This window comes from Glandiceps talaboti, chromosome 6, assembly GCF_964340395.1.
Source record: "Glandiceps talaboti chromosome 6, keGlaTala1.1, whole genome shotgun sequence".
Taxonomy (NCBI): Eukaryota; Metazoa; Hemichordata; class Enteropneusta; family Spengelidae; genus Glandiceps; species Glandiceps talaboti.
Genome location: NC_135554.1, coordinates 27,661,068 through 27,682,237, shown reverse-complemented (window position 1 = coordinate 27,682,237; position 21,170 = coordinate 27,661,068). Strand labels below are relative to the sequence as shown.

The 21,170-nt window shown below is 36.1% G+C and overlaps 1 protein-coding gene across 1 annotated transcript; it reads left to right on the top strand.

Moving 5' to 3' along the window:
- Positions 1-10,060: 10,060 nt before the first annotated feature.
- Positions 10,061-20,830, top strand: LOC144437052 (arylsulfatase I-like). Its single transcript, XM_078125921.1, has 7 exons — positions 10,061-10,315; positions 11,748-11,934; positions 12,573-12,754; positions 15,119-15,329; positions 15,800-16,049; positions 18,251-18,420; positions 20,533-20,830. Exons 1-7 carry the CDS (start codon positions 10,061-10,063, stop codon positions 20,793-20,795), a joined length of 1,518 nt encoding a protein of 505 aa, XP_077982047.1. The 3' UTR covers positions 20,796-20,830.
- The last annotated feature ends 340 nt before the right edge of the window (positions 20,831-21,170 follow it).

Sequence of the window (21,170 nt, the reverse complement as noted above, 5' to 3'; positions counted from 1 at the left end):
ATTTTACTTTTGTTACAACTAGATTAGAAGATGAGCTTTCATCCGTGATTAATACATCTAAGCACAATTACCATTTATTGCCATGGTAACTACGTATGTGGTGTTTTGACAACCGGTATCATCTGCAGGGACAACCGTTGAAATGAAACGTTCACATTTTCTCGATATTTTGAGGCTTTCAGTTTCAGCACAAAATAATAATTGAAATAGCCCGAAACAGTTCATTCAAATATTTGACAATGAAGATATTTGTAAAGAACTTTGCCAAAGGGTTGTACCTAAAGAGATATGAACTGGTCTTTAAGCATTTTAGAATATCATGTTTGAGTTACGAAATATTCACGTTTTGTTGCTGGAGGTCGCTTATAGTTCCACACAGCTGTAACAATTTAAATAGTCCCATTTGGGGTTTTCCTTTACTTTCCTTTATTTTGACAGTTACTGTAATAATAACATATTCAGAATAGTGAATTCATGTCATGTTATTACATGTAGGAGTACATAGGAAACTCGTATAATATTTCTAACCTTACATACATACATACATACATACATACATACATACATACATACATACAACATACATACATACACACACACACACACACACACACACACACACATACATACATACATACATACATACATACATACATACATACATACATACATACATACATACATACATGTTGATTGATCGCGAGGACAATATCATACGTCTGTTTGTTTGATGAGGGACTGTGGGTCACCCCACCACAGACTGTTTCCCGACATCGAAGCCCAAGAGAAACAGCCTGGATGTGGTGGGGATAATCCACAGAACCGAGGGAAACTGACGTACGGTGTTGAACGAGTACAATCAGTCAACATGTGTTTTATAACACATTATATCATTTCCTGCATTATATGCTGTGCCTACAAATTATACGTTACATCATTTGTACACCGTATGGTTACCATGCGACAATTGTGAAAGTAGTTAAGAAAACAACAAATGAATCTGCAAAGTTTGTGCCTTTAATACCAACTTTTGTTCATTCCAGATCCTTTCTGATACAATGACGGCAAGTTTGTCTTCACAAAATTGTAGATGTTTCCACAATAACGTCTCAAGCTCCACACGTGTCATCAGTTATTATCAAGAAAATTGTTGACCGGTTTTGGCCCGTCTGAGAAGTGTTTCAGTCCATATATACCGGTCTTGGCCCGTCTGAGCAGTGTTTCAGTCCATATATACCGGTCTTGGCCCGTCTGATCAGTGTTTCAGTCCATATATACCGGTCTTGTTCCGTCTAAGCAGTGTTTCAGTCGATATATACCGGTCTTGGCCCGTCTGAGCAGTGTTTCAGTCCATATATACCGGTCTTGGCCCGTCTGAGCAGTGTTTCAGTCGATATATACCGGTCTTGGCCCGTCTGAGCAGTGTTTCAGTCGATATATACCGGTCTTGGCCCGTCTGAGCAGTGTTTCAGTCGATATATACCGGTCTTGGCCCGTCTGAGCAGTGTTTCAGTCGATATATACCGGTCTTGTTCCGTTTGAGCAGTGTTTCAGTCGATATATACCGGTCTTGGCCCATCTGAGCAGTGTTTCAGTCCATATATACCGGTCTTGGCCCGTCTGAGCAGTGTTTCAGTCCATATATACCGGTCTTGGCCCGTCTGAGCAGTGTTTCAGTCCATATATACCGGTCTTGGCCCGTCTGAGCAGTGTTTCAGTCCATATATACCGGTCTTGGCCCGTCTGAGCAGTGTTTCAGTACATATATACCGGTCTTGGCCCGTCTGAGCAGTGTTTCAGTCCATATATACCAGTGTTGGCCCGTCTGAGCAGTGTTTCAGTCCATATATACCGGTCTTGGCCCGTCTGAGCAGTGTTTCAGTCCATATATACCGGTCTTGGCCCGTCTGAGCAGTGTTTCAGTCCATATATACCGGTCTTCGCCCGTCTGAGCAGTGTTTCAGTACAAATATACCGGTCTTGGCCCGTCTGAGCAATGTTTCAGTACATATATACCGGTCTTGGCCCGTCTGAGCAATGTTTCAGGCTAAGTCCATATATACCGGTCTTGGCCCGTCTGAGCAGTGTTTCAGTCGATATATACCGGTCTTGGCCCGTCTGAGCAGTGTTTCAGTCCATATATACCGGTTTTGGCCCGTCTGAGCAGTGTTTCAGTCCATATATACCGGTCTTGGCCCGTCTGAGCAGTGTTTCAGTACATATATACCGGTTTTGGCCCGTCTGAGCAATGTTTCAGTCCATATATACCGGTTTTGGCCCGTCTGAGCAGTGTTTCAGTCCATATATACCGGTCTTGGCCCGTCTGAGCAGTGTTTCAGTCCATATATACCGGTCTTGGCCCGTCTGAGAAGTGTTTCAGTCCATATATACCGGTCTTGGCCCGTCTGAGCAATGTTTCAGTCGATATATACCGGTCTTGGCCCGTCTGAGCAATGTTTCAGTCCATATATACCGGTCTTGGCCCGTCTGAGCAGTGTTTCAGTCCATATATACCAGTGTTGGCCCGTCTGAGCAGTGTTTCAGTCCATATATACCGGTCTTGGCCCGTCTGAGAAGTGTTTCAGTCCATATATACCGGTCTTGGCCCGTCTGAGCAGTGTTTCAGTACATATATACCGGTCTTGGCCCGTCTGAGCAGTGTTTCAGTCCATATATACCGGTCTTGGCCCGTCTGAGCAGTGTTTCAGTCCATATATACCGGTTTTGGCCCGTCTGAGCAGTGTTTCAGTCCATATATACCGGTCTTCGCCCGTCTGAGCAGTGTTTCAGTCCATATATACCGGTCTTGGCCCGTCTGAGAAGTGTTTCAGTCCATATATACCGGTCTTGGCCCGTCTGAGCAGTGTTGTAGTACATATATACCGGTTTTGGCCCGTCTGAGCAGTGTTTCAGTCCATATATACCGGTCTTGGCCCGTCTGAGCAGTGTTTCAGTACATATATACCGGTTTTGGCCCGTCTGAGCAGTGTTTCAGTACATATATACCGGTTTTGGCCCGTCTGAGCAATGTTTCAGTCCATATATACCGGTTTTGGCCCGTCTGAGCAGTGTTTCAGTCCATATATACCGGTCTTGGCCCGTCTGAGCAGTGTTTCAGTCGATATATACCGGTCTTGGCCCGTCTGAGCAGTGTTTCAGTCGATATATACCGGTCTTGGCCCGTCTGAGCAGTGTTTCAGTACATATATACCGGTTTTGGCCCGTCTGAGCAGTGTTTCAGTCCATATATACCGGTCTTGGCCCGTCTGAGCAGTGTTTCAGTCCATATATACCGGTCTTGGCCCGTCTGAGCAATGTTTCAGTCCATGTATACCGGTCTTGGCCCGTCTGAGCAGTGTTTCAGTCCATATATACCGGTTTTGGCCCGTCTGAGCAGTGTTTCAGTCCATATATACCGGTCTTGGCCCGTCTGAGAAGTGTTTCAGTCCATATATACCGGTTTTGGCCCGTCTGAGCAGTGTTTCAGTCCATATATACCGGTCTTGGCCCGTCTGAGCAATGTTTCAGTCCATGTATACCGGTCTTGGCCCGTCTGAGCAGTGTTTCAGTCCATATATACCGGTTTTGGCCCGTCTGAGCAGTGTTTCAGTCCATATATACCGGTGTTGGCCCGTCTGAGCAGTGTTTCAGTCCATATATACCGGTTTTGGCCCGTCTGAGCAGTGTTTCAGTCCATATATACCGGTTTTGGCCCGTCTGAGCAGTGTTTCAGTCCATATATACCGGTCTTGGCCCGTCTGAGCAGTGTTTCAGTCCATGTATACCGGTCTTGGCCCGTCTGAGCAGTGTTTCAGTCCATATATACCGGTTTTGGCCCGTCTGAGCAGTGTTTCAGTCCATATATACCGGTCTTGGCCCGTCTGAGCAGTGTTTCAGTCCATATATACCGGTCTTGGCCCGTCTGAGCAATGTTTCAGTCCATATATACCGGTCTTGGCCCGTCTGAGCAGTGTTTCAGTCCATATATACCAGTGTTGGCCCGTCTGAGCAGTGTTTCAGTCCATATATACCGGTCTTGGCCCGTCTGAGTGTTGATAGTAAGTGTTCAATATTCATGCTATCGTACTATGACCATTTTTCCGTCTTTATTATCAAAGTAAGTTAGCATTATAAACTTGACCTCTAATGATAATGTTGAGATAGAGGAGTGAGCTGGTGTTACAGTAAGGAGCATCCAGTATTTACAAGAGGAGAGGACGGGGGGGACTACTATTACCACAGTGAATTGTGTGAAGGCATTGGTTGTTTCCAAGTACTATCAGTACAGTGAATTGTGTGAAGGCATTGGTTGTTTCCAAGTACTATCAGTACAGTGAATTGTGCGAAGGCATTGGTTGTTTCCAACTACTATCACCACAGTGAATAGTGTGAAGGCATTGGTTGTTTCCAACTACTATCACCACAGTGAATAGTGTGAAGGCATTGGTTGTTTCCAACTACTATCACCACAGTGAATAGTGTGAAGGCATTGGTTGTTTCCAACTACTATCACCACAGTGAATTGTGTGAAGGCATTGGTTGTTTCCAACTACTATCACCACAGTGAATAGTGTGAAGGCATTGGTTGTTTCCAACTACTATCACCACAGTGAATTGTGTGAAGGCATTGGTTGTTTCCAACTACTATCAGTACAGTGAGCTGTGTGAAGGCATTGATTGTTTCCAATACCACAGTGAATAGTGTGAAGCCACGGTATAAATTAAATTCTGTGTTTGGATCTTGGCATATATTTAAAGGCCAGCACTTAAAAAGACGTGATGGACGTACTTTACAACTGACATTTGTAATAACGCTTCTGTGATTAAAAATTACTTTTTATGGAATAAAACTGTACAGTGCCTATGACGTAGGTCCTGGCGAGTCTTCCATCAGTTTGTTTATATTGGTGGAAATTATGATGCAACGTTGAAAGCAATAAATACATCAACTTTGAGCACTTTTGAAAAACCTGTTAAAATATCAACCTTTATGAATTTTAGATTTCTTATAATATAAGATATGATATTCTAATATTATATTTTATACACCACTTCGTCCTGACGGCTGGAGAAACTAGATGTCTCCCATTGGACGAAGTACTTCTTCCTCAAAAGATGAAAGAAAGTGGTTATGCCACCCATATGGTTGGAAAATGGTATCTTGGTTTTTAATGGGAATGTACACCAAATCATCGAGGATTTGATACATTCTTTGGTACGTTTTTAAAAAAATGCAAGTATAAATATTTCTGAGTAGTCATGGGTTGTCGATTTATATCATTTTAAGGATAAATCTCCAAATTGAACAAAATCACGTATAGCGTTATCAGAGACATCTGTCAGCATATAAAATAATATACATGTATTAGTTCAAATGTTCTCGCTCGACAGTGAAAATATAATCATTTGGATATTTTGCAAGTAATATATATATATATATATATATATATATATATATATATATATATATATATATATATATATATATATATATATATATATATATATATATATATATATATATATATAAAGTCCTTTGAGTAGCGGCTAGCTACTAACGCGATCTACTATCGTAGCTATGGAAACATGGTGAAACTGATGCAAGCTGATACAGTATAGGTATAAGCTGCTTTGGTAGTAAAGTCCTATACTAGTTGTACATTTGTTCATTTATCATCTCAATGTATCACAATCTATGTCTCCACTTTATGCACACAATATATAATTATATAAGCGATAATTGGTATGATGGTTTGGGCCTTTAGTATTGCTTAAAAAGCTAAGTTTAAGGGCTGTGCACTTCCAAAGCTAATACTAATAAGCATGGAGCTCATTGTGCAGAATTGTAGCTATGATTGAACAGGCTCGGAAATTATATTATTCATTGTAGTACTAGTTGTATCAGGTCTTGTTAAAGTAACTTTATCTAATTTCAAAGAGTCTAATCACCAAAAACCATAAACAGTAAATTAATTCGATATCTGACGTCAAATCACCAAGTTTAACTGAAGACCACATCGTAGTATTCAAACACTTTACAACAACTATAGGTTTTTATCTAGCCGGAGGAGAGTACTATAATCACACTAGGAGCTGCTTTGGTGGCAAATCAGAGTGTTGGGATCTACGAGATAACGACGAAATGGTTGGACCACAGTACCAAGGTCAATATTCCACCATTCTGTATGCGCAGAAGGCACAAGAAATTATACGAAATCATGACAGTAAAACGGTTAGTACCTTGTGAAAACTACTCAACTATCTTAAGTGTTACACACTTCCGATGACGTCACACAGTGATGACATATGACAACGAACCAGTGTGAATTTGTAGTCCGTTTTATTTCTGAAAGTACTGAACATAGTATTTAAGTAGATATTCGTGAGAATGCGATCCTTATGGGTAAGTAGATATTAGAACGCCATCCGTACGTTCCTACGTGTAGTTTCCATTATGTTTCAACTCAGGACCCACATGTCAACAAATTTAATCTCAAGCTGTTACCATAATAAGCTGGACAACACTTAAGTACCATCATCTGCTAAACTTTTTTTTACCAAAATTCGTTTATTTTTTATACATTCTGATAAATTTCAAATTTATTTCAAATTCCGTTTCAATTTCCGTTTTAGGCAGGAAATCTAAACATTTTTAATCAATATTTTGATTTAAATGTAATCACAACTACTAATTTAATTTCTCTGAAATGTTTCTGTCGATCGATCAAACTAGACAGTATTAATAAGCTTAACTCTTTCAAAATAGACAAACATACCAAAAGTAAAGACTTGTTCATTTGAGCAAACATTGCACACGTAGAATAGCTGTTGTGAAACGTCACGTGATGGAATATCAAAATGAAGACAGACAGACAGACAGACAGACATACAGACAGACAGACAGACAGCCAAACACACACACATACACACACAGACAGACAGACAGACAGACAGACAGGCAGGCAGGCAGACAGACAGACAGACAGACAGACAGACAGACAGACAGACAGACAGACAGACAGACAGACAGACAGACAGACAAAAAACAGAAAAAGTGGCTGATTTGCAAATTCTGTAACCAGAAACAAATAATTTAATTGGAGTGATGAACTGTCAAGATTTCCATCCTGTATATCATAGGTACATATATATGTATTTCTACTATCACTTGCAGTCTTTCTGTTTTATATTAAAACAAGTTTTATTTTTATTTTTCAGTGAATACTAGTGACGTGCAAAAATCCACTGCAGGATAAAACAAAGAATGATGACTTCTTGAAAATTCATCTCTGTTGGTGAACCATATACACTGAATTAAGCGTGTTCAAAACACAAACCCAAGCAGATCAATCTATTGACATACATACTGAAGTGAGCAGTCGAAGATGTAGGTAACAATTTCAATTTTCTGTTGGGAACAAAAGTTTGATTCGACACTGTAAGAATGGATATGGATTGTTTGGCGATTTGGACGCTATGCGGATCATTTATACCAGGAAAGATGGTCGGTCATCTAGCTATCTATGGTCGGTTATCTAGCTAGCTATATTTATTTATCTGCTCATGACATTTTGAAAGCAGTTTTACCAAAACATTGCAGACATTGAATAGGGGCACTTAGTCGGTCATCTAGCTTTATATAAATGTCATCATGACGGTGCGAGCCACTAGGCGAGATTTATTTATCTGCTCATGATATTTTGAAAGCAGTTTTACCAAAACATTGAATAGGGTCTCTTGGTCGGTCATCTAGCTTTATATAAATGTCATCATGACGGTGCGAGCCACTAGGCGATATTTATTTATCTGCTCATGATATTTTGAAAGCAGTTTTACCAAAACATAGCAGACATTGAATAGGGGCACTTCTCGACCCCGTGATGACATGGTGCCCCATCCACCTTCCTAGAATCTCTGGGATTACACCATCCATACCACATCCTTTCAATAACGTCTCAAATTGCTTCATAAAATAGTTCTACGCACTGTCGTTGTGACGCAGAGAAGCTATTGTCATCCCCATATATCAACCTTTGATAGAACTTAAAAAGAAAAAAACTAATATCTTAGATTTAAAAGATCTAGATTTAAGAAAAAATGTTGAGCAATATCAGTTAGGCCTCATACCGAAATTGATAGTTGTTTCAGACACTGAGACAGAGTCAGTTTCAAATCAGTGTGTATTAGTATGTAGTATTATAAATAGAAAGTCATATGTATTAGTATGTAGTATTATAAATAGAAAGCCATATGTAGTAGTATGTAGTATTATAAATAGAAAGCCATATGTAGTAGTATGTAGTATTATAAAAGAAAGCCATATGTAGTAGTATGTAATATTATAAATAGAAAGTCATATGTATTAGTATGTAGTATTATAAATAGAAAGTCATATGTAGTAGTATGTAATATTATAAATAGAAAGCCATATGTAGTAGTATGTAGTATTATAAATAGAAAGCCATATGTAGTAGTATGTAGTATTATAAATAGAAAGTCATATGTATTAGTATGTAGTATTATAAATAGAAAGCCATATGTAGTAGTATGTAGTATTATAAATAGAAAGTCATATGTAGTAGTATGTAGTATTATAAAAGAAAGCCATATGTAGTAGTATGTAATATTATAAATAGAAAGTCATATGTAGTAGTATGTAATATTATAAATAGAAAGCCATATGTAGTAGTATGTAGTATTATAAATAGAAAGCTATATGTAGTAGTATGTAGTGCTATGAATACAAAGCCAGTATGTAGTAGTATGTAGTATTATAAACAGAAAGCCATATGTAGTAGTATGTAGTATTATAAATAGAAAGCTATATGTAGTAGTATGTAGTATTATAAATAGAAAGCTATATGTAGTAGTATGTAGTGCTATGAATACAAAGCCAGTATGTAGTAGTATGTAGTATTATAAACAGAAAGCCATATGTAGTAGTATGTAATATTATAAATAGAAAGCCATATGTAGTAGTATGTAGTATTATAAACAGAAAGCCATATGTAGTAGTATGTAGTATTATAAATAGAAAGCCATATGTAGTAGTATGTAGTATTATAAACAGAAAGCCATATGTAGTAGTATGTAGTATTATAAATAGTATGTAGTATTATAAATAGAAAGCCATATGTAGTAGTATGTAGTGCTATGAATAGAATAGAAAGCCATATGTAGTAGTATGTAGTATTATAAATAGAAAGCCATATGTAGTAGTATGTAGTGCTATGAATAGAATAGAAAGCCATATGTAGTAGTATGTAGTATTATAAATAGAAAGCCATATGTAGTAGTATGTAGTATTATAAATAGAAAGCTATATGTAGTAGTATGTAGTATTATAAATAGAAAGCCATATGTAGTAGTATGTAGTATTATAAATAGAAAGCCATATGTAGTAGTATGTAGTATTATAAATAGAAAGCTATATGTAGTGAGAAATATGCTATTTCATAGACAATTTAGTAAACCAAAAATGCTTCCATTTCTCTATTTGAAATACTTGTTTAGAAATATTTGAATATAAAGGGACACCGACCAAATTCCATTACAAGTAAAATCATGAGAACTAAAATGATTTTAACCCCACTTTATCCCTCACCCCCAAACTAAAGAATTAAGTGTTAATCATACAGTGATCCATTGATCTCGGCCCTAAGCTACATTTGTGCTGTTCCTAAATCAACTAGAGTAAATTATACTGGTGTACTATTACACAGGTCAGACAACATTAGAAAATAGAATACATTGACAAAATACATTTAACTATTCCTAACCTAAATATCGAAGAGGAAAATATGTCTTTCCAAATTTCTGTCTTCTGTTCACCAATCTGATTCAGAGGAGGAGGAACGTCTGGTCATGAATTACTGTAATATTTTTAAAATCATTTTTTTCAATCATTTTAAAACTAGTAATGGATGACTACGACGGTAGCAAATGTGACAACGTAGAATGATTTTATTAAAAATAAGAGCTCTGCAGATGATACCACTTGCAATAACAGATAATTCGAGATTATTAATACACGACCGCAGTCATATTCTGAAGGACCTACATGCCAGTTATGCCTCTAAATTTTCTTTTCATTACTCTTTGTTGCTTGTTTCCAAATGGACTTGGACAATCAACACCGCATATTATTTTCATTCTTGCTGATGATCTTGGCTGGCACGATGTTGGATACCACGACTCTATTATACAAACACCGAATATTGACAAACTTGCAGCCGAGGGAGTCAAACTCGAAAATTACTACGTCACACCACTGTGTTCACCGTCTCGATCGGTGTTGATGACTGGCAGGTATCAGGTAAATCATATATGTATTGAAATTAATTCGCCTGTTTATTTATCTGAACTGACATGAAAATGAGGAAAGAAATGTGGCATGCGTAGGACACGAGCCGTCGAAAACGAGGAAAGAAAAGTGACATGCGTAGGACACGAGCCGTCGAAAATGAATAAAGAAAAGTGACACAAGCAGGGTCTAGTGGAGTGAGATAGTGACTAGAAAGAAGAAAATAACTGGAATATTCAATAAACACATTTCCACGAATAAAACCATGTGTATTCGTAAAATTCGTGTTGTTATTGCTTAATTCACACAATTGTATTCTAAAATCGTTATTTTCTAACTAATCAATGTTTGTATTTGGAAATGTCGTGTTACTATTCTTCAACGTCAAATGAATCTGCTTTCATATATTTTTATGTTAAAAATAAATTGGTATCCGTTAAAAATATTGTTATTGATGAATCATTTTTGTATTCATAATATATATATTTGCATTCATCAACTTATTTTTATATTAGACGCGTTCTATTTGCTTACAGTAACCTTCTGCTCACATGCTATTTATGTTTTACGGTGTACGGTTTTATGGTGTACGCATGCGTATTACGCATTCACGCAACTCTCTAACCTTCACTCGGTGAATGTTAGTTTTCACATGTAAAACATGTCAAACATAATGGAAATGTTACAACAGCAAAACGAAGATTACATTTCAGTTGATTGATTGTAGTTCCTGGTTGTAGTCTGAGATGCAAAGTGGTATAACAATGACGATAATCATAATGATACTGAAGATGTTGAGGCCTAAAAACAAATAGTTTGGTTCCGGTTACCCGACCCCACCGTAGATTTTCACTACCGACCCTAAACTTTATTTAACGTATAGAGAAACAAATAATAAAATCGCAAATATTGTGAAGTCTCACGAGAAATAGTGGATGCGGAAACTGCCATCATCTTAAAAAGACATTCTAAAACTGTTATTCTAATCTGTAATGGCTGTACATCTGGTAGAAAGAAATAAACAACACAGAGACAATTTGAAAAATAATGGAAAACCTGAATTAGAGACTCACACAGGAAAACAAAATTAATGTAATAAAATAAAATAAAAAAGTCTACCTAACTCACCTATTCTAAAATTGAGCATAACTGGAATCACACAATTCTTGTTATTAGGTCTGGTGATGATGATGATGATGATGATGATGATGATGATGATGATGATGATGATGATGATGATGATGATGATGATGATGATGATGATGAACTTTGATAACAAAAATAATAATAAAACGAATACGTGGATATTCAACCACGCCTGACTGAGCAATGTATAACACGAATCTAGCTGCATCTAGATCTAGTAATAGTTTGAGTTGCTACTCCGTTGCTATTCCGTTCTATACACAGTAAATACAAACTGTTCCTCGTTGGTTCTCCATAGACTCTTACAGGTATGCAGCACCACGTTCTGAAGGCCCAAGAACCCCGATGTCTCCCATTAAACGAAGTAACCATGCCACAAAAGTTAAAAGAAAGTGGCTACTCAACTCACATGGTAGGAAAATGGCATTTAGGATTCTGTCACTGGAACTGTACCCCAAATCACCGTGGTTTCGATACATTCTTTGGTAAGTTCGACTTAAAACTGTTTGATATACACATATTTGCTTTATACGAGGAAAATACGAAACAGTCAGTATGCTGCAAAGGGATATTTAGCTATAGGTTTTGTCCCATTTCTGTTGCGTGACAATATTTCGACTTTCTTTTCATATTAAGTCCGAATTATACGTCATTAAAAATAAGTATAAAGTATATCCTATCCTGACGACCAGATTTTAGGCTCATTTTGTGAGGTACAGTCAAAGAGTGATACATGATACAAATATTACCATAATAAATGTGGACCCTGGGTTCATAGTTACTACAGAACATTTATACTCTCAGAGTCAAAACAATACCTCCAAGCGAATCTCAGATTTTCGCCAAATGTGTCGATATCGACAAATGGTTGAGGTAGTTAGGTCAGTATTCCATAAGATTAAATAAAATGTCCAAGTAGTCATCTCTTATCTTGTGAATTCTTTTTCATTTTAACACAGTAATGCACAGTGAAATTCATCTTCAATACTCTAACTGCATAATCTATGCTTCCTTTCATTATGTTCTTGTAACGGCCAGTTTCTATTGCAATATATGGTTCCCAACTTGAATTCATTATGTCAACACTAAATTTAACTTTCAAATTTTATCATTGTTTTGTCAGGATTTTACCTCGCAGGGGGCGACTACTTCCAACATACACGAAAATGTCATGGTCGAAAGTACGACTGCTATGACTTACGAGATGACGATATAAGTGTTGGACGGCAGTACATGGGTCAATATTCTACAACTTTATTTGCAGAGAAATCACAGGAAGTAATACGAAAACATGACAAGAACACAGTAAGTCCATTCTAAACTAAGGTTTACATTATATTTTTCAAGACATGTTGATCATCACGATACGGAGACTTCGGAGGTTTTTAACGTCAGGTTTATGTTGACCATTTTTATTTTAATCCTAATTAAATAAACCCCCATTTATCATTTCAGCCACTATTTCTATACTTATCATTACAGCCACTATTTCTATACTTATCATTTCAGCCACTATTTCTATACTTATCATTTCAGCCACTATTTCTATACTTATCATTTCAGCCACTATTTCTATACTTATCATTACAGCCACTATTTCTATACTTATCATTACAGCCACTATTTCTATACTTATCATTACAGCCACTATTTCTATACTTATCATTACAGCCACTATTTCTATACTTATCATTACAGCCACTATTTCTATACTTATCATTACAGCCACTATTTCTATACTTATCATTACAGCCACTATTTCTATACTTATCATTACAGCCACTATTTCTATACTTATCATTTCAGCCACTATTTCTATACTTATCATTTCAGCCACTATTTCTATACTTATCATTTCAGCCACTATTTCTATACTTATCATTTCAGCCACTATTTCTATACTTATCATTACAGCCACTATTTCTATACTTATCATTTCAGCCACTATTTCTATACTTATCATTTCAGCCACTATTTCTATACTTATCATTTCAGCCACTATTTCTATACTTATCATTACAGCCACTATTTCTATACTTATCATTACAGCCACTATTTCTATACTTATCATTACAGCCACTATTTCTATACTTATCATTACAGCCACTATTTCTATACTTATCATTACAGCCACTATTTCTATACTTATCATTACAGCCACCATTTCTATACTTATCATTACAGCCACTATTTCTATACTTATCATTTCAGCCACTATTTCTATACTTATCATTACAGCCACTATTTCTATACTTATCATTACAGCCACTATTTCTATACTTATCATTACAGCCACTATTTCTATACTTATCATTACAGCCACTATTTCTATACTTATCATTACAGCCACTATTTCTATACTTATCATTTCAGCCACTATTTCTATACTTATCATTACAGCCACTATTTCTATACTTATCATTACAGCCACTATTTCTATACTTATCATTACAGCCACTATTTCTATACTTATCATTTCAGCCACTATTTCTATACTTATCATTACAGCCACTATTTCTATACTTATCATTTCAGCCACTATTTCTATACTTATCATTACAGCCACTATTTCTATACTTATCATTTCAGCCACTATTTCTATACTTATCATTACAGCCACTATTTCTATACTTATCATTACAGCCACTATTTCTATACTTATCATTACAGCCACTATTTCTATACTTATCATTACAGCCACTATTTCTATACTTATCATTACAGCCACTATTTCTATACTTATCATTACAGCCACTATTTCTATACTTATCATTACAGCCACTATTTCTATACTTATCATTTCAGCCACTATTTCTATACTTATCATTACAGCCACTATTTCTATACTTATCATTACAGCCACTATTTCTATACTTATCATTACAGCCACTATTTCTATACTTATCATTTCAGCCACTATTTCTATACTTATCATTACAGCCACTATTTCTATACTTATCATTACAGCCACTATTTCTATACTTATCATTTCAGCCACTATTTCTATACTTATCATTACAGCCACTATTTCTATACTTATCATTTCAGCCACTATTTCTATACTTATCATTACAGCCACTATTTCTATACTTATCATTACAGCCACCATTTCTATACTTATCATTACAGCCACTATTTCTATACTTATCATTTCAGCCACTATTTCTATACTTATCATTTCAGCCACTATTTCTATACTTATCATTTCAGCCACTATTTCTATACTTATCATTACAGCCACTATTTCTATACTTATCATTACAGCCACCATTTCTATACTTATCATTACAGCCACTATTTCTATACTTATAATTTCAGCCACTATTTCTATACTTATCATTTCAGCCACTATTTCTATACTTATCATTTCAGCCACTATTTCTATACTTATCATTACAGCCACTATTTCTATACTTATCATTTCAGCCACTATTTCTATACTTATCATTTCAGCCACTATTTCTATACTTATCATTTCAGTCACTATTTCTATACTTATCATTTCAGCCACTATTTCTATACTTATCATTTCAGCCACTATTTCTATACTTATCATTACAGCCACTATTTCTATACTTATCATTACAGCCACTATTTCTATACTTATCATTTCAGCCACTATTTCTATACTTATCATTTCAGCCACTATTTCTATACTTATCATTTCAGCCACTATTTCTATACTTATCGTTTCAAGCTGTCCACGCTCCCTTACAAGTTCCGAATAAGTATATCGAAATTTATCAAAACAAAATAGATGACTATGATCGAAAGATGTACGCAGCTATGACTACATGTATGGATGAAGCTATTGGTAATGTGACCCAGACTTTGAAGGAGAAAGGTCTTTTGGAAAATAGTGTTATCGTATTCTCTACAGGTTGGTGTCCACAAAGTCAATCAATCTAGTATAGTATATTTCAAATAGTGTACAGAAACAATTTCATTGGGCTTTATTCGTTACTTGTCAATGTCTCGAATACCTCATTTCTTAGACATGGGGAATGAAGGAAACATCAAGCGTACGAAAATTGTCCTAAAACAATAAATTCAAATGTAATGAACTTGTTCATCTTTATTATTATTTGTTGTAAAACACGAGTTTTTTTTACAACTTTGCTATAAAATACCTTGTTCTCTAGACAAATGTTCCTAACAGCTACTCCTTGCATACATTAGGCGCCTTACAGATCTCCTTCATTTATTATCATTGTTCTAACATTTCAGTTTGTAGAGACGAACGTGAAACCTTTAAATCTACCAAATCATGTTGTGGATTTTAGTCTAGCAATGACACTGAGTTATCACTTTATACACTGCACTGACATCAAATTGAATCTCCTCTCCTAGACAATGGCGGCGCCGTCAGTTTTGGAGCTAGTAATTGGCCACTGAAAGGACATAAAGGGTCTGTGTACGAGGGAGGCGTGCGAGGGCCAGCGTTTGTGTGGAGTCCACATTTAACACAGCAAGTGAAAGGGACAATGAATAAAGAACTTTTATATATTGGTGATTGGTTGCCAACATTTGTACACCTGGCTGGCGGAACAACGAATGGCACCCAACCATTGGACGGTGTAAACCAATGGAAAACCATCAGGTATATAACTTACCACAGACAAGGTATTCCTTCCTCGTCTGTAAACCTACGTAATTGAACTAGACAAAACAATACAAATGTACCATCCATTACAAGTCATGTATAAGTATGAATAATCTTAGTAAAGCTTTCACTTTCATGTTGTTATGGTGACAAAGTACCTCCGATCCCCAAACAATCTTAGCTGATAGCTGAATGGTCGAATTGAATATAACATCCCATTTTCAACATTAGACTTACGACTCAACAAAGCAGTGTATGTATCAAAGAGTCTATACTCACATAGATAGATAGATAGATAGATAGATAGATAGATAGATAGATAGATAGATAGATAGATAGATAGATAGATAGATAGATAGATAGATAGATAGATAGATAGATAGATAGATAGATAGATACGTAGGTAGGTAGGTAGGTAGGTAGACTGATAGACAGACACACACACACATACATATCAAATTCTTTTATTTCCAACTTACATGAACATAGCATGTACAGGTAAAGTATTTACATAATTCCTTTACAGAATACACACACAATACCTTGCAGGAAATCATACTGACTAGTGAACGAGTTTCTCTTGGTCACTTATGACAAACGTTCACGTGATATCTGGTTGTTATAGTACCTACATCTCAATCTCCAAATTTTGTAAGAACCTATTATTGAGCTGACACTACAATATTTGGTGATGGATTTGGAATTCCTTCTATTTAAACCAGCTTTGATCAAACCACTTGTGACTTTATGATGTACATTTCCGAGACTTCCAATGACAATAACTATTATTTCTGAACGAAAGCCTGTAGTGTTTATTTCTAGTGAGAGTGGAAAATATTTGTCGAACTTCTTCTGAAAACACAATGAAATATGTGCATCAAAGGGTACGGACACTTCAACTAATATTGCATGTTTGTTCTGTTTATCGATGATTGTAATGTCTGGTCGTTTATGCTGATGTTCAAAAGTTCTCATATGAGCATCAAACATTTCAGGTTTTAAAACCGTGTCTTTGAATGTCTCCTTGCCAGGATTACTGTTCGCGATTTTACCGAAGATTAAATCAACTATTCTATTGTGTCTTTGTTGGTATAGTTTCTGGAATTTTGTGCAGCCATTCAAAATGTGTGATACTGTTTCAGTGGGGTGATTGCATATTTTACATGATTTAGTGTACGACTCTGGATAGTACAGGGTCATGAGACTTTCGCACTGCAGGAGCTGTAAACGACCTCTCGCGACAAATGATCTCAAATTATCGTCAATCTTGTGATTGTTGAGGTAAGTGGACGATACACCATGGTTTACTTTCCCTGCCTCTCGAGTCACTCTTCCCTGTGAAGATTTCGCCTTAAACTCGGATTGATATTGCTGCAGCAGCTGCTGTTTAAATGTTGTGTAGAATTTGTCTGGCGAATCGAAGGTTATTGACACTTCCTCGTCTACTGCCATTTCGTAGAGGTATTTATCGTCTCCTTTAATCAAGGAGATGTGCTGACGCTTGCACATTTCATGCAGATTTACCCAAATTGACTTTGGCCAATTAACTTTGGACTGCTTTGCTATGTTACCGGTATTGTTGATAACATATCCTGCAAAATTCGGACAATCCTCGTCGTGTACAGGTATAGCTTTCCGTTTCTCCATATGTAGCTTGAGTGAATATCGTGCTGCCTGTCGTACATTTGGATCGTCGTTATTCAAAACAGACAAATAAAATGAAAGGCGTTTCGCATAATACATAACGCGAGGACTGATTACCCCTAATCCTCCTGCAGATTTTGGAGTGAAAAAGAATGACCTTGTGGAAGACGAGTTCAAGTTGAACCAATGCCTTACATGTCCGACGATTTCATTTTCAATTTCCATTAGGTTCTTCTCTGTGAAGATTAGATTTGGATAGTAGAAATTCAGCTTTGACATGCACATTACGTTGACAGCCGAAAGTTTTGCAGAAGTTGGTAACAGGGATGCGTCTATCTTTGTCATGGTTTCTTTAAATTCCGATATAAGTATATTATATAAGTATATTAACTTGTTCAATCCGACGTTTCGAATACATACATACATACATACATACATACATACATACATACATACATACATACATACATACATACATACAGAGGATAAATAATTCCTAGATACATATATTTTTGTAGTTCTTATGGTTTCAATTAACCTTTTCTATATTTCAGCGAAGACAAACCATCTGCAAGGAAAGAAATTGTGCATAATATTGACCAACTACTACCGTATGCACCACTTCATGGAAACGACGAACTATACAAACATTATTCAGATTTTAACATTCAGGTGATGTCATCAATTAGGATAGGGAAATGGAAATTAGTGACTGGAAAAACAGGTAATGCCGGCTGCATCTTGTGTACATTAACATAAATTTAATCTACCATGTATGTATGTATGTATGTATGTATGTATGTATGTATGAGTGTATGTATGTATGTATGTATGTATGTATGTATGTATGTATGTATGTATGTATGTATGTATGTATGTATGTAAAGAAATGCATAAGGAACTAATAAACCAGTCCGTATATATAGCTGTTAAATCCGACGTTTCGAATAAATATTCTTTTTCAAAGGAAAAATTGGCGAGACAGAGAAATGCCAGGTGACAACCCGAACATTTCTAAATATAATGGAACAAAACCGCGCGTGATATAAATAAACGGTTGTACGTGGGATAAGTTCTTAAATTCGCACGCACCTAATAGAACCCAATAGAATACGCCTGAAATTTAAAAAATACCCAATAATCATGATAATTAGATTGGGAAAGACGAGAATAATCTATTAATTCCAAGGGGTTCCAGCGTTCCAAGACGGAAAATGATTTCTTCTTCCTTCAACCTCAAAGCTTTCTCATCACCAGAAACCTTACAAATTCCTGAAATGGACATATCTGATACATTATGATCGTTTGTAATAAAATGCATAGATACGGGATAGTTACGATTCCTTTGTCTCGTCAAACGGAGATGTTCCACGAAACGATCACCAAGACGACGTACAGTTGAACCTATATATAGAAAACCACATTTTTGACATGTAATGCAATACACTACATTAGTACTAATACAAGTAAATCTACTTGTAACAGGCACACTGTTCTTAGGGCCAAAAACATGATTAGTATTAATAATGAAACGACATGTACCACATCGAGTACGATCGCACGGAAAAGAACCAGCATTAACTTCCAATTCACGTTGTTCTGTATGTACCACCATATCTCTAAGACTGGTATCACGACGCCAAGCTGTTAATGGTACTGCAGGAAACAATGAATTGGTAATCCTATTAGAACGTAAGATATTAAAATGCTTGTATATAATGTCTTTAACTCTAGTTGAAAAGGGATGGTATGTAAGAGCTAGTATGGGACGATCGTTGTTACTCCTCTGATCATGTGATTTGATACAAGCTTCCCTAGACAAAGATGATACTTTATGTAAAGCCGCGTTGGTAACAGACATAGGATAACCACGTTGATGGAAGTACGTGCAAAATTCAGCAGACCTTTTTCTGAAATCCAAATCACTACTACAAATACGACGTAAACGAAGTAATTGTGAATAGGGAATGGAATCTTTACACTTATTAGGATGTGATGAACCATACTGCAAATATGAATGTGAATCAGTAGGTTTAGTATAAATAGATGTAGCTATATCATCACCATCAATCCTAAGGGAGATGTCAAGGAAATTGATTGTTAGTTCTGAAATATCATAAGTATATACTGAATAGCAGGATTAAAATTACATATGTAGTTAATAAACTGCATAAGGTCCTCAAGTTTGAGTGATGCTGCACCAACGCCGTCATCAATAAATCGTTTATATAGATCAGGTAAGATCCCTTGATATGAGCTGAAAATAAGGTGTTCTTGATAAGAACGTATGTATGTATGTATGTATGTATGCATGTATGTATGTATGTATGTATGTATGTATGTGTGTGTGTATGTGTGTATGTATGTATGTATGTATGTATGTATGTATGTATGTATGTATGTATGTATGTATGTATGTATGTGTGTATGTGTGTATGTATGTATGTATGTGTGTATGTATGTATGTATGTATGTATGTATGTATGTATGTATGTATGTGTGTGTATGTATGTATGTATGTATGTATGTATGTATGTATGTGTGTGTGAGTGTATGTATGTATGTATGTATGTATGTATGTATGTATGCATGCATGCATGCATGCATGCATGTATGTATGTATGTATGTATGTATGTATGTATGTATGTATGTATGTATGTATGTATGTATGATTGTATGTATGTATGTATATGTGTGTGTATGTTTACCTATGTCTTTTCATGTGTCTGTGCGTGTGTGTGTCAACATTTTGCTTATATATCCTGATTCACTACTGCTTTTAGTGATTTTTGAAAGACACGTGGTAAATGATCTTGTCATATTCTTGTTATGTAGGGCAAGCTTCATGGATTGAACCTCCTGAGGTTGGCTATGGACGGATAAACGATGAGCATGAAGTAGTACAGTTGTACAATATCCCTGGAGACCAAGAGGAAAGAGTCAACTTAGCCTCCTGTAGACCAGACATTGTATATAGACTCTTACAGCGTCTAAGATTCCATTATGATAAATCTGTGTTACCAGTAGATTTAGAGCCCGAGCTCAAACAATCAGATCCCTTTGTACATTTTAATATGTCATGGACTCCATGGCGATGATGCTGTTAGTGTTGAATCATAGATGAATATATTATCTCTCCTTCTTCTTCTATGTATTTGTTGATGTCTTACATCTAAAAGTAAAATTAACGTTCATGTACTTTAAACGCCTTCAATGGGTAGTGCCCTCTACAGAGCGTACACGGATCAAAACGTGTCAAAACTGTACCCGACATTAGCAGCACATATACATGTGTATAGCATTGCATTAGGGTATCGAGACTTTTATTCCCTATGTGTTTTGAGCTTACTGCTGGATTTTTTCCTGAGCGGTTTATGTGCTTTGTTTGTGGTCCTGATTTGATAAATTCCGACCCCTTTTCGGCAATTACCATTCATGGTCTGCTATGTAGTTTACTTCATGTTCTGCTCTTT